We start from the raw sequence: 14,203 nt of genomic DNA on the forward strand, positions 1-14,203 counted from the left end.
CTCAGTGTGTCCATCAATCACATGACTGCCATCTCTCTGTGAGCGCTCAGATAGCCTGGGATACACGGGACTTCCTGTTTTCTGACTCTTTGGGAAAACACAGGAAGTGCCGTGTTTTCCATGATAACAGAAAAAAAAATAATGAATGTATATTGCAAACTTTTTCTCGCACAATTCCTCTGCCTAGGTTCAAAATTAATTGATCAAAATTAGACCACATACAGTCTAAACTAGAAGGAAAGTATAGTCGAATAGGACTAATTTAACTAATATTTATACATTTCTAAACAAAACTAATCACGAAAAAATTTGAAAAAAAAAAAAAACACCTGCCACTGACCAGGATGAAGGCATGCACCAGTCTGTGCTTTTTTTGTAACTGTAAATGATATATTGGATGCAAATTCTGCATTATGTGATTTTTTTTTATTTATTTTTTTTTTAGGGGGGGGGGGTGAATACTCAAAACAGGGAGATTAGAAAAAAAAATTCCATCTAAAAAATATTCACCCATCTAATACTGGTTCATATATTTAAATAGAGCTAAGTTGGAAATATGGATGTAAAAACTATATACTTACCAAAAAATGCCCCCAACACTCTTGATAAATGTCACCCACAGTGTATAACATGTATAGCCTGTATAAGTCATGCATCTTTTTGGTAACTTAAATCTCTGGGAGTAAAATCTCACAGTCTCCAATAAGTGATGAGGAGCAACCTCCTTCCCTAGAGACCTAGATAGGGACCTAGAGACATGCATACATAGCCTTATCTCTATATACCAGATCCTGTAACATACAGCAGTACAACAGAGCTGTTATTAACCCTCCAACCATAGTAAGATCATCCTACTCATCCTACTCCTGTACATACAGCAATTAGAACATTAGCTTATTAAAACTAATGTAGTGGCCCGGAGTATTATAAGATAACATTAGCAGTAGTACACACACAGGATTTTCTTTCCCTTACTTCTCTGTTCAATGAACACACATACTACTCTATACTATAGTTACATATGTGAAAAAAGAGTCCATCAAGTTCAACCTACATAAACCCCACTTTGTTGATCCAGAGGAAGGCAAAATAAAACCCATGAGGCAGATACCAATTGCCCCATCACAGGGAGAAAAATTATTTCCTGACGCCACTATGGCAATCAGGTTAAATCCCCGGATCATTGTTCTAGCATATGTAATCTAGTGCCTATAACTTGTAACATTATATTTATCAAGAAAAAACTCCCTTTAACTTATTTAGTGAATCAGCCATGACACCATCATGTGGCAGAGAGTTCCATGCCACAATATAGTGCTAGAGAGGACTAAACAGGCTGTTATTTTGGTGAGCCGATGATTAGCACAGTACATGACATGTGAAGGGAGAAGGGGTTACTGAAGCACCAAGTTTGCAAGCTGCTACAAGGAACACTTAAGGCCCTATTCCACGGGACGTTTATCGTTCAGATTATCGTTAAATCGTTCAAATCTAAATGATAATCGGTCGTTTGAATAGCAGTTAACGATTAACGATTGAACAAGAAATCATTGATCGTTTAATAAGACCTGGACCTATTTTTATCGTTGCTCATTCGCAAATCGTTCGCATTGAATAAGATGTCGTTTGGTTGTTCGCAGTAGTGACGAACGCAATAGCGATGACAAGACGACCGCAAGAACGATCATAAGTAACAATTATCATTCCATGTAAATGGGTGAACCATTTCAGGTCTTTCGCAATAGCGGTTGTTTGGATCGTTTATCGTTAACGATTATGCGAACGATAATCATCCCGTGGAATAGGGCCCTTAGTCACTGCTGAAAAGCTAAAGGAAAAAGGGTGATAACACTTCATACTTTGAGCTTTATGGGTGGTCTGAGATAACAAGGAAGCTTTGATTTACCTTTGAGGAACATTGGAGAACATCTCCCCCAGGCAGACAAGCCCAGTTTACAGGGACACTGTCCAGTCTTTCTCAGACTCTCTTCCTCTATTTCTCCTGCACATAGCACAAGCTAAACCCTGCTCATACTTCCCATAATTTGTCCTGATCTAGTGGTTACTAGAGACAGATTTCCTCTAACAACAGGCAGTGGACATCAGATTGAAGAAAATTGATTTTCTAACAAATCTCTTTACGAACTCACTACATATTGTTTTACTATTGAGTCCAATGTATAAACAGTATTCATTTACCTGTAGGCCCCCCACCCCCACCCCTTAATGGTGATCGTGGGCAACTGGAATTGTATCATTGGACTATTGATAGTGGAAAGGACATCTTGTATAAGAACTATATGGTTTGTATATTTAAATGGACAACTGTGATCAGATATTACACCTAACCGTATAAGTGAATGGGTGGCCATTAGAGATGAGCGAACATGTCCATCCGAACCCGAATTTTCGGTATTTGATTAGCGGTGGCTGCTGAACTTGGATAAAGCCCTAAGGCTATGTGGAAAACATGGATATAGTCAATGGCTGTATCCATGTTTCCCAGACAGCCTTAGAGCTTTATCCAAGTTCAGCAGCCACCGCTAATCAAATGTCGATCGTTCGAGTTCGAATGGACTCGAACCCGAACCCGGTTCGCTCATCTCTAGTGGGCATATAATATGTGGCAATGTCTAGTGTCTAGGCAGTGTGGAAGAAGCTCCCTGTCATAGTTTTTTATCAACAAAGGCTCATTGATCATCTCTATGAGATGATCTCTTTCCTTTATGATGGCTGGCCTTTGGGAAAAGTACTGTATATTCTGTTGCAGAAGGATAAACCATTTATGGTTGAAGTATCATTGGAGTTTAATGGAGTTTGCTCACAAGGTTACAAATTTATCCATCTCAAGGTTAAGAAGATAAAGAATTTGTACTGCACCTTATTGTCTGAAATGCTCATATTCCAGTATACGTCTGGTATAAAAATCAATTTCCATATAGTCAGTGGTGAAAATAAGCAGGATCAGAGTTTCATCAGAACAGCTGATGGTCGGTATATGATAAAACAATCTCAGGCCAATGTTAAAGGAGTACTCCAGCAATAATAAAAAAAAAAAACTGGTGCAAAATAGCCACAGATTTGTAATTTACTTATATAAAAAAAATATCAAGGCCTCCAAAATTATATCCCAGCAAGTCATGGGGGGGGGGGGGCATATCCAGAACATGGCCGTGATCCATATTGGATCAAGAGCAAGTTTTTCCAATGGGAAGGTGGTCATGTAGCATATCAGCAAAGACCAGAATTGTCTCAAAAGTTGATTTCCGCAACCATATTTGCAATATCTCTTGTGGTTCAAAAGTTATCAACACATAAGGGACATTTATCGAGACTTATGCCAGTCTAAAGTAAAGCCCTTCCCCTCTTTTCCTGGCCGGAATTACCAAGAAATGCACACTCCTCTTAGTACAGCAGGCATTTGCAAGGATTTTTGCAAGGATTGTCATGCTTATAATGATGGGATCCAGCGCCTTCAGCTCTGTGATCAGCACCATGGACAACACAGTAAACACGTCAAATAGCTGTGCTACACTGGAACATTCCCAGTTGTTGTTGCAACTTTATTGGGGGGAATTATCATCGTGCGCCCCTGGCATATGCCATGAAAAAGGGGCAGATTTGGCCCTTTTCCGTGGCAAATGCTTGCCATATCCCCTGCTTGCCAAATGAGCAGTCAGGGGGTGCACTACAAGGTGGGGAGAAGGCGTGGCCTCCTCCTGTGCCAGATTTATGAAGGTTTATGCCTGGAGACAGGCGTAAACCACACAAAAATCTACACTTGCTTCAGAGCAGTTGTAGATTTTTGCACAGTGCCTAAACTGGGTGTGGGACCAGCCGGCTGCTCTAAGAGGTGTGAGCCTCTTCGGAAAATTAGCAGTGCTTTATTTAGGACTTGTATGCCAATCTATAAATACCCCCCTATGTGTTGACAATTGTTGAACCACAAGTGATTTTGCAAATCTGATGACAGCAATCAAGAGAATTATGGTCTTCGCTGATATGCTACATGACCAGTGTCCCATTGGAAAAACTTGCTTTTGATCCAATATGGCGGCTTTCAAGATGGTGGCCATAGCCTAAAAGAAGGCTTCTCACCCATTATTTGTAAAGTTATTCGGATATGCAATAAAAGGGTGTCCTGAGAATTTTGACTTACTATCTATCTATCTATCTATCTATCTATCTATCTATCTATCTATCTATCGATATAGGAAATGGACAGCACAACAAGTCCTAGCAAAGGACCAGAACCAAAGTAGTTAGTTGTAGCGATGATCCACTTGCACTTGAAAATAGCGGTTGCGCCGAAATGTTGTGTGTAGTTTTGCTGTGTTGCACTTTGTAACATGTTCGGTTGAATAAATCACTACTTTTTTCACGATTTTTGGAGTGCCGTGGATCATTGCTACAAACCCACATATATATATATATATATATATATATATATCCTGTATAACAGAGCAGCCATATTGCTCAGCTGCTTGCCACTAATCTGGTTCCTGAGACCCCCAGCAAACAAAAAATCTTTATAGATGATACAGTATTTCAATAAGCTGGTAATTTAATCTAATGAAGTTTATAGAAGAATAGAAGAGAATATAAGCCAGGAAACTTCTAGCTTATAAAGGAGCAGCTACCGCAGGAATCCCATCCCCCCCGGAGATTATACAGAAGCTTTTAGAGCTAGACTCCCTCCCCTCCACATATAGAAGGACATCTTAAGCAAAAGAGGAGCAGGAACCCCACCAGCATCACCACCACCCTATTGAGAGGCATCTAAAGTGAATAGCCTACCTGCATAACATAAGCACAACTTATAAGTAATATCAAAAGAGGTCGCCATGAGGAGACAAGACCCTTAAAGGGGGTTTCCAGGATACATAAACCGAGTTAACATGCTGAAAAAAATCCGTTTTTATTGGTTCTCTAATGTTTCTATGCAGTGATGCCCTCTAGTCCCCTATCGGTAAAGATATGTAATCACAAAGACAAGACATGAATAAGAAGGGGTTTGAAATTTAAATTTGAATTTCAACCATTTTTTTGTTTGTTTTGTTGGTTTGCCTTTTGTTTTTTGTTGGTTTGCGTTTAGTTTTTTTTTTTTGTTTTGTTGGTTTGGTTTTAGTTTTTTTGTTGGTTTTTTTTTTTTATGCAACCAATAAAGCTTCTTTGCCTTTATACAAAATTTTAGATGTTTTGTGTGCTGGATACAACCATCTTCCTTACGAACTAGGATTTTAACTCCTTTTTTTAACTCCCTTTGAGCAGCCTCATTCCTTTGTTCTTTCGCACTCATACGCTGTACACATAAACACCTTGTTACTAACAAAGCACAATCCTACCCAAAGATTCTAGAAATGGTTATTAATAATGACGCCCAATTCCTTTTTGTAGATAGTTTTGATACAACAAACATTTCAAAAGGAGGGGGGGAAAGCACACGTAATTTTCGGTCTCTCGTGAAAGGAGACATAACCCTCCCTGGCTAATTCTGTTAAATGATAGGGAAAATTGCATCTCCAGCGTAGGCTTAGCTCCCGCCACATGTGCAAGGACATGATAACAGAGCAACGTCAGCTCGGAAATTGATAGACCACATTGATGTTCATTCAGATTTCATCTCGCTTCCGAGTCTCATCTGCCTTGGACAAAGCAGCTATAGCTCCAGACTGCTGGATAGGCTCAAAATAGGTTTTGGAGGAAATAAACAGATTTGTGTGTGTAACAACATAGCGCCCCCCCCCCCCCCCCCCCCCCCCTCCTCGCTGTATTGAAGCCCAGGCGGCAGATAAGATATCACTTTGGGACTCATTCATAATGAGCCATTTATATTCATAGCTTTAATTGCCTTCAGTTACTTTGCTAACTGGAAGTCAAGTCTCCGAAAAAGAAAGTCTTTCCGGATGAAATAGGGTTGGAAACGTTCCATCATCCATCATTTGCATGACATTAATGCTGATTATTAACTGTGTTTATTGAGGAGAATAATCGGCTATTTATAATAGTCTTTTGTGTAAGAAGTGGGGAGTTACGGCCCTCCGAGGGACACAAGTCATCTGGATGGGTGGCGGATGCATGGTTGTCATCATGGCTCGTATTCATAGACATTATTGTCAACAGTCGCTATACAAAGCCCATGTATAACCACGGCGAAGAGAAGCGAGAACTATGCAATAAGAACTGGAACCGCTAGTGGTCTATTCCTACTCCTGCTTGTTATATATTAAGTTGTAGTATTAAGATACTAGAATTTAAGCATTGCTTGTCATTTCTTTTTCTTTATACATTCAGGGATATTTAACTTATTGGTGCAATGATTTCATGCGTGATCCCTTTACTGGACATCCGGGACGTGGAAACATAGAAGCTTGTTGGAAGAAAAAGCCCACCTGGTCCATCTAGTCCGCCCTTTTAGTATTTCCCTTCTTATGATCTTATGATACATAGTTGTATCTACCAGAAAGGTTTACATTCTGTTATTGTGGATTTACCAACCACATCTGCTGGAAGTTTGTTCCAAGCATCTACTACTCTTTCAGTAAAGTAATGTTTTCTTATTTTTGCTTATGATCTTGCCCTCCAATAACCTTAGATTGTGCCCCCTTTCTTCTTGTTTTCAGTTTCTCATTTAAAACTCTTCCCTTTTGAACCTTATTTAGTCCTTTAACCCTTTCACGACCTGGGGTCATTGATTCCTCAATGCCTAGGTCGTTTTAGGATATCAGCTTATGGGATCATAATGATCCCATAAGCTGATGTCCCTATGTCTGCCCCCTCTCCTCTGTCCCATGCCGCTGTTACAATCTTGTAACAGTGGCAGGGGACAGATGGGAGGGGGCAGAGCTCACAGGCACGCTCCCTGCACACCCAGCCTGTCCTCCCAAACCCCACCAGATTCCGTGTCCATCGGGGCTCTGCGATTACTTCGCAGAGCCCCGATGGACACTGAACAGAGAATTCTCCCTCTGTAGAGGGAGAATTCTCTGTAAGAAGCCCTATAGATGCTGCGGTCGTGCTAACCGCAGTATCTATATGGTGGTGGGGACTAAGTGACAATGATGTCGTGGAGGGGCGGGGCATACAGTGGCACAGTGGACGGGGCTAAGTGGCACTGTTACCGCGAAGCCCTGCTCACTTAGCACGATCTGCAGATGATAAAAGATCACTTTTTACTTGAACAAGTACCATGATATATGATGTAGAAAAAGGTATGAAAACGGCTAAATTTAACCTTTATACCTGTGTAGAGAAGTAAGAATGCAAAAAGGGGGTGACAGTGTCACTTTAAGGCATATGGAAAGCAGGTCGTAGGGTTGGGTTTGTAAATTTATGCTTCTGTATTTTACCTTCATTATTTTTTTCTCATTTTCATCTGTAGAATTGATTGCATATCGTACATATCATGGCTCGAATAGGTCAAATAATTTTGATTTCCTATAGTTAGACTTAACAGTTTGGTTACACCCATGGAGTATTCCCAGCGTTCAATGCACATTTAGGCTTGGTTCACACTGCGTTGTTGCAATCTGTTAGGCTGGGTTCACACTACGTTTTTGCAATCCTTTTTTTGCAAAAAAACGGATGCAACTGTGTGCATCCGTTTTTCCCTTGACTTCCATTATTAAAAAAGGGATCAAAACAAATCCGTTTTTTTGATGGACACAAAAACGTGGTCGACCACGGATCAGTTTTTCTTTTATAATGGAAGTCAATAGAAAAACGGATGCACACAGTTGCATCCGTTTTTTCCATTCGTTTTTCATCCATCTTTTGCAAAAAAAAATGGATTGCAAAAAATGTAGTGTGAACCCAGCCTTAAACGTATACGTTTTGTGGAAAAAACGGATGCAATTGTGTGTCATCCGTTTGGATCCGTTTTTCTATTGACTTCCATTATAAAAAAAAAAAACAGATTGAAACACATGCGTTTTTTTAAACTAGTGTTTCTGTCCGTTTTTCGGTCTGTTAAAAGTAACCAATAAAAAGCAGATATGTTGAACAGAGTGTAAAAAAACACAGTGTGAACCCAGCCTTAGTAGATCAATGAGCTCTGTAACTTCTTAACATAGGGCGTGTTCATACTACGGAATCCACAGGGAGAACATCCTGCAGATTCTGTAGTCTGAACGCGCCCTTACATAGAGTTTAGTGCTTAGAATTCATAAAATGGATATAGTTTAATCATCCACGATAGTCCATGTGATGCACGGGGGTTATAGCCCCTTTTTCCAGCCTCTATTTCTGGATATTATATCTGAATATCACATGCAATCTCATACTAAGAACTTTTAGGAAAACAGACTTCAGTTCAGATGTTTTTTCCTTAGTTTTTTGCATCACTAAAATAATATTACTTTCCATTATTTTCCAGGACATCCAAGATATTTCAATCAACTCTCTACTGGTCTTGACATGGTTGGATTGGCAGCAGACTGGCTGACCTCAACGGCCAACACCAACATGTAAGTAGTAACAAGTAGTAATGTCCCATCATTTCACCTGTCTGAAATGGGATGCCACAAGGTTTACTTTATTTTTACGCACTCATGATGTTACGGAAGCTCACCTAGCTTAAAGGGATTGTCCAGCAAAAACTATTTTTTTTTAAATCCACTGGTGTCAGAAAGTTATATAGATTTGTAATTTACTTCTATTAAAAAATCTCAAGTCTTCCCATACGTATTAGCTACTATATGTCCTGCAGGAAATGTTGCTTTATTTTCAGTCTCTCTGCTGCCATCTCTGGCCGAGACAGGAACTGTCCAGAGAGGTTTTCTATGGGGATTTGCTCCTACTCTGGACAGTTCCTGACAGTGTTGGACTGGGGTCCCTGGGCCCACCAGGGAAATTGATTCTAGGGGCCCACCCTACATACATATACTGAACCTTTCATGTTAGTACAGTGTGCTAATTCTTTTTTTACATAAATCTGATAGTACATTTGGATTAAGGAATAATCTGACATTGTACACATGCACATATACTGAGATACACACAGATACACACGCACCTTACATACATACATCTAATCATACACAGATACACACACACCTTACATACATACATCTAATCATACACAGATACACACACACACACACACACACACACACACCTTACATACATACATCTAATCATACACAGATACACACACACACCTTACATACATACATCTAATCATACACAGATACACACACACACACACACACCTTACATACATACATCTAATCATACACAGATACACACACACACACACACCTTACATACATACATCTAATCATACACAGATACACACACACACACACCTTACATACATACATACATCTAATCATACACAAATACACACACACACCTTACATACATACATCTAATCATACACAGATACACACACACACACACACACACACCTTACATACATACATCTAATCATACACAGATACACACACACACACCTTACATACATACATCTAATCATACACAAATACACACACACACCTTACATACATACATCTAATCATACACAGATACACACACACACACACCTTACATACATACATCTAATCATACACAGATGTACACACACACACACACACACACACCTTCCATACATACATCTAATCATACACAGATACACACACACACACACACACCTTACATACATACATCTAATCATACACAGATGTACACACACACACACACCTTCCATACATACATCTAATCACACACACAGACACATACTTTAAGGGCACTACTCGGCTCTTAAGGCCCTATTGCACAGAACGATTATCGGCCGTATTTGTCCAATATCGGCCGTTCCGGCCGACAATGGTCTTGTGTAATGGAAGACTACGATCAGCCGACATGAACCATGTCACCTGATGGTTGCAGTTGTTTGTCTTTCAACATGTTGACAAATAACAAATATAGCAGCGATCTGCAGCCGTCGCCCCGTGGAATAGGAGCAGCAGCAGACCGATGCTATTTACACTGAAGGTTTCTGGTTTATATTAAATGTATGCAGTGTGCAGGTATAGACCCTACATAGAAGTATATAGAGAGTATATACACTATCACTATGTGTTACTACATACAGTCTATACGCTTATCTGTACAGTCTTCATGCACACTGCATACATCTATAATAACATCTATAGGAAACTTCTAGAGAGCTGCCGGCCATTAGTGTCTCTCTATAAACATCCATAGAACTACATTATATAATATACACTATGGGGGAGATTTATCAAACATGGTGTAAAGTGAAACTGGCTCAGTCGCCCCTAGCAACCAATCAGATTCCACCTCACAGACTCTTTGGAAAATGAAAGGTGGAATCTGATTGGTTGCCGGGGGCGACTGAGCCAGTTTCACTTTACACCAGGTCCCCCTATATACATAATAGGTGCACACACACACACACACACACACACACACATATAGCCACACTACACAGACACACACACACAGATAGCCACACTACACACACAGATAGCCACACTACACAGACACACACAGATAGCCACACACACACACACACAGATAGCCACACACACACACATAGCCACACTACACACACACACACAGATAGCCACACTACACACATATAGCCACACTACACAGACACACATATAGCCACACTACACAGACACACACACACAGATAGCCACACTACACACATATAGCCACACTACACAGACACACACACACAGATAGCCACACACACACACACACACATAGCCACACTACACACACAGATAGCCACACTACACACACACACACACACACAGATAGCCACACTACACACACATATAGCCACACTACTCATATATATAGCCACACTACACAGACACACACACACAGATAGCCACACACACACAGATAGCCACACACAAACACACATAGCCACACTACACACACACACAGATAGCCACACTACACACACATATAGCCACACTACACAGACACACACACACAGATAGCCACACTACACACACAGATAGCCACACTACACACACACACACAGATGACAAGGATACACATATTTACAGACACTCACACACGCTGACCTACTTATGCACTTACTGACACACTGACTGCTTTATGCAGGAAGCTCCAGGGTCTCCATTAGTCTCCCTCTCCACCATCTTCTTCTGTGCAGCCTCTCCCTCTTCTCCTCGCACCGACAGCACAAAGCAGCAGGAGGGGGGAGACATGACTGCAGGGGGAGGGGGGATGGAGGGGGCTGCTGTGGCTTCTCTGTGCAGCTTTCAGCATGTCCCTGCTGCCACACCAGGGTTTGTTTACTGCAGGGAGGAGGGAGCCTCTAGTGACAGGCAGGAAGAGAGCCAATCAGGAGCTGATTAGGACGGACTGTACCACAGTGCAGGGGGAGGGGGGGCCCATGGCTTTACAGTGGTGGAGTAAAAGAACCATGGAAGGCAGCTGAGGGCCCCCTGATCTCCTGATCATAAGGAGAGGCTGAACAGGAGGCCCACCTTCAGCACAGGGCCCTTCAAAGGGGGGCGGGCCCACCGGGGGATCCCCTGGCCTCCCGGTGGTCCAATCCGACCCTGGTTCCTGACATGGACAGAGATGGCAGCAGAGAGCACTATGTCAGACTGAAAATAAAGCAACATCTCCGGCAGGACATACAGCAGCTAATACGTATGGGAAGACTTGAGATTTTTTTAATAGAAGTAAATTACAAATCTATATAACTTTCTGGCACCAGTTAATTTGAAAGAAAAAGATTTTCGCTGGACAACCCCTTTAAACAGTGGTGATTAGAGATGAGCCAACCTCAAGCACATTCGGGTTCATCCGAACCCAAGCATGCAGAATTGGATTATTGGTGCCTGAAGAAGTTGGGTGCAGTCCAAGGGAGTCCTGGAAAACATGGATACAGCCAGGTCATAAGCTGTATCCATGTTTTCCAGGCAGTCTTAGGGCTGCATCCAACTTCATCAGCCACTGGTAATCAAATGCCGCATGCTCGGGATCAGATGAAGGCGAGCCTGCCGAGGTTTGCTCATCTCTAGTGGTGATGCCACAGCAGCTTACTTAACAGGCATAGATAGGTTTACAGTCTGAGATGGTTCTCCCTCCGGTCTGTCCATGTCAGAAACTGTCCAGAGGCGAAGACCCCTGAAGCAAAACTCTCCTTTCCTGACAGAGGTGGCAGCAGTGAGCACAACATCCAATTAGATTTATGAAATGATGACATTGCCTGGTAATGTGTGTGTGGTTTGTTGAACAAATCCTGGTAAAAGTCAAAATATGCAAATGGTATTGCAGGTAAAAGGGAAAATACCTACATACAGAACTGTCAGTAGAAAACATTGCCCCAACAAGAAAGATGTTGGTTGTGACAATGAAAAGTATTTTAAAGTTCCTTCAATTTAACATAGAGGGTTAACAAAAGATGTTGGTTGTCCCCTGACAAGATTTGGTGAAAATCTAAAAAAATAAAAAATAAAAATAAAACGTAAAGGTAGAAGAAAGAAGATAAGTGTACGGATTAAAAAAAACAACAACACAAAAGCAAATGGATTTTCATATAGGAAAGGCCAAATGGAATCTGACACCAACACCTAACCAGAAGAAACCAAGGTTACAGGGCATAAAAAAGAAGAAACATTAAGAATGAAGGATTGCATCGGTCAATGAGAAGTACCGTTTTAACGAAACATTTAAAAAAAAACACATTTCCCACTCATATAGGGCTGTATACCCTGGGTAAAGGACAGACAACAAACAGAAATTGTGCTGCAATTACCCCCTATTATATGTGAGTACAGTCAATGGTCAATGATTTTTTGCAACTTGGTCGGCTGATAAATAAGTGTTTGTTCTGGCCCTATTACACCGGGTTATTTTGGCCTAACTATGGTGTACTGGTATGCCCCCAGTGATGATGTTAATATGTCGGAGGATTGGCCAGTCACTTGCTTGATGGTGAAGTGTCACTCCACGCTGGTGGTGGTTGGCCGAGATACAGCGGTGTTAATTTGTGACGCCTGTGCCGGGTAGGCACATAGGTGTGATGGCACGTCTGCTTTTATTTGAGGAGGCCGGTTGGACCTTTGTCCCCTGTGGTCACTGTCTTGCCAGGTTGCTACGGGGTCACGGATGGCCAGAGAGGTGTAGTGACCCTCCCGGACTATCAGAACTGCCACCCACAGAAAGGGGAAGTGTCCCAAGGTTGTGGTGTATACTGTGTCAGTATAAGGCGAAAGATCACAGAGTCTCTTTATCATAAATAAGGCTGTTTTTACTGATGAGTACGTGTTTGCAGCAGGTTACACAATTATGGCGTTTCTCTTGATAAAGCATTGGATAATACACTTGATAACACTTGTTGACAAATACTGGACCGTACAGCAATCGAATCTGCCATAGGAATGAAGTGTGACATGTAGTGGCGCCGACTGAGTAGCTTGTGGTGTGATACAGAGAAGCAGAGTAGCAGAGAGGAGGATGTTGTGAGAGTCTCAACCCAAGTAGTACTGTGCTCTGCCTGGATGTTGGAGGATGAGGTAAAACAGTGCTTAGAAAAAGAAGAAGAACACCTGTGCCCGTGTATTGACCTTTGATTAGCCTTCACACCACCTTATGCCCACTAGATTTGGCTGAACCGTCCTAGAGAATGGAAAGCTGAGGTTTTCCTTCTGACACCCACGCTGTGAGATGTCACTACCCATGTGACTTCCTTCCTCCAGGGCATCTACAGTGCGCTGTGAGTGGGTGAAGAGTGCAAACAGATGACGTAAAGAGAGAGTTGATAGGAGAGAAGAAGAACAAGCTCCCCCCCCCCAAGCTCCCCCTGCCAGCCCATCGAGGGGATACGGCAGGGGTATCTGTGCCTTCTCCCTGGCATCTGCCCCTGCAGGACCCTTTGTAAATGTCCCCCATAGTGTTCTTTCATGTTGTCACAGTCTGTTTTACCCTGTGTATTAGGGCAACACCATACTTTGTCGGCTCCATGTGTAATAGGAGATGTGCAGCCAACATATGACTAAAGCAAAGAATGACACAAACAATCCAATGAGTATACGTGCAGCCCAGAAACTAGGGCTGCTGAATCTTACCGTAAGCCAGGCTCAGCTTTTACTCTCCGACTGTCATCATGCCGCTACCTCTCCTGCAGGTCCTGGTTTGGTCCATAGAGTGCACAAGCTTTCTCCATATTCATGCCTGACCTCCT

At 41.8% G+C, this 14,203-nt stretch overlaps 1 protein-coding gene across 1 annotated transcript in view; it reads left to right on the forward strand.

Annotated features, from left to right (window-relative positions):
• The window catches only part of GAD2 (glutamate decarboxylase 2), a 68,027-nt gene that overhangs the window by 13,094 nt on the left and 40,730 nt on the right, over nucleotides 1–14,203 (forward strand). Inside the window, exon 5 of the mRNA XM_069960544.1 lies at nucleotides 8,375–8,465. Coding sequence (XP_069816645.1) covers nucleotides 8,375–8,465 — 91 coding nt within the window. The remainder of the gene's footprint in view (nucleotides 1–8,374; nucleotides 8,466–14,203) is intronic.

Source organism: Dendropsophus ebraccatus, chromosome 2, assembly GCF_027789765.1.
Source record: "Dendropsophus ebraccatus isolate aDenEbr1 chromosome 2, aDenEbr1.pat, whole genome shotgun sequence".
Lineage (NCBI taxonomy): Eukaryota > Metazoa > Chordata > Amphibia > Anura > Hylidae > Dendropsophus > Dendropsophus ebraccatus.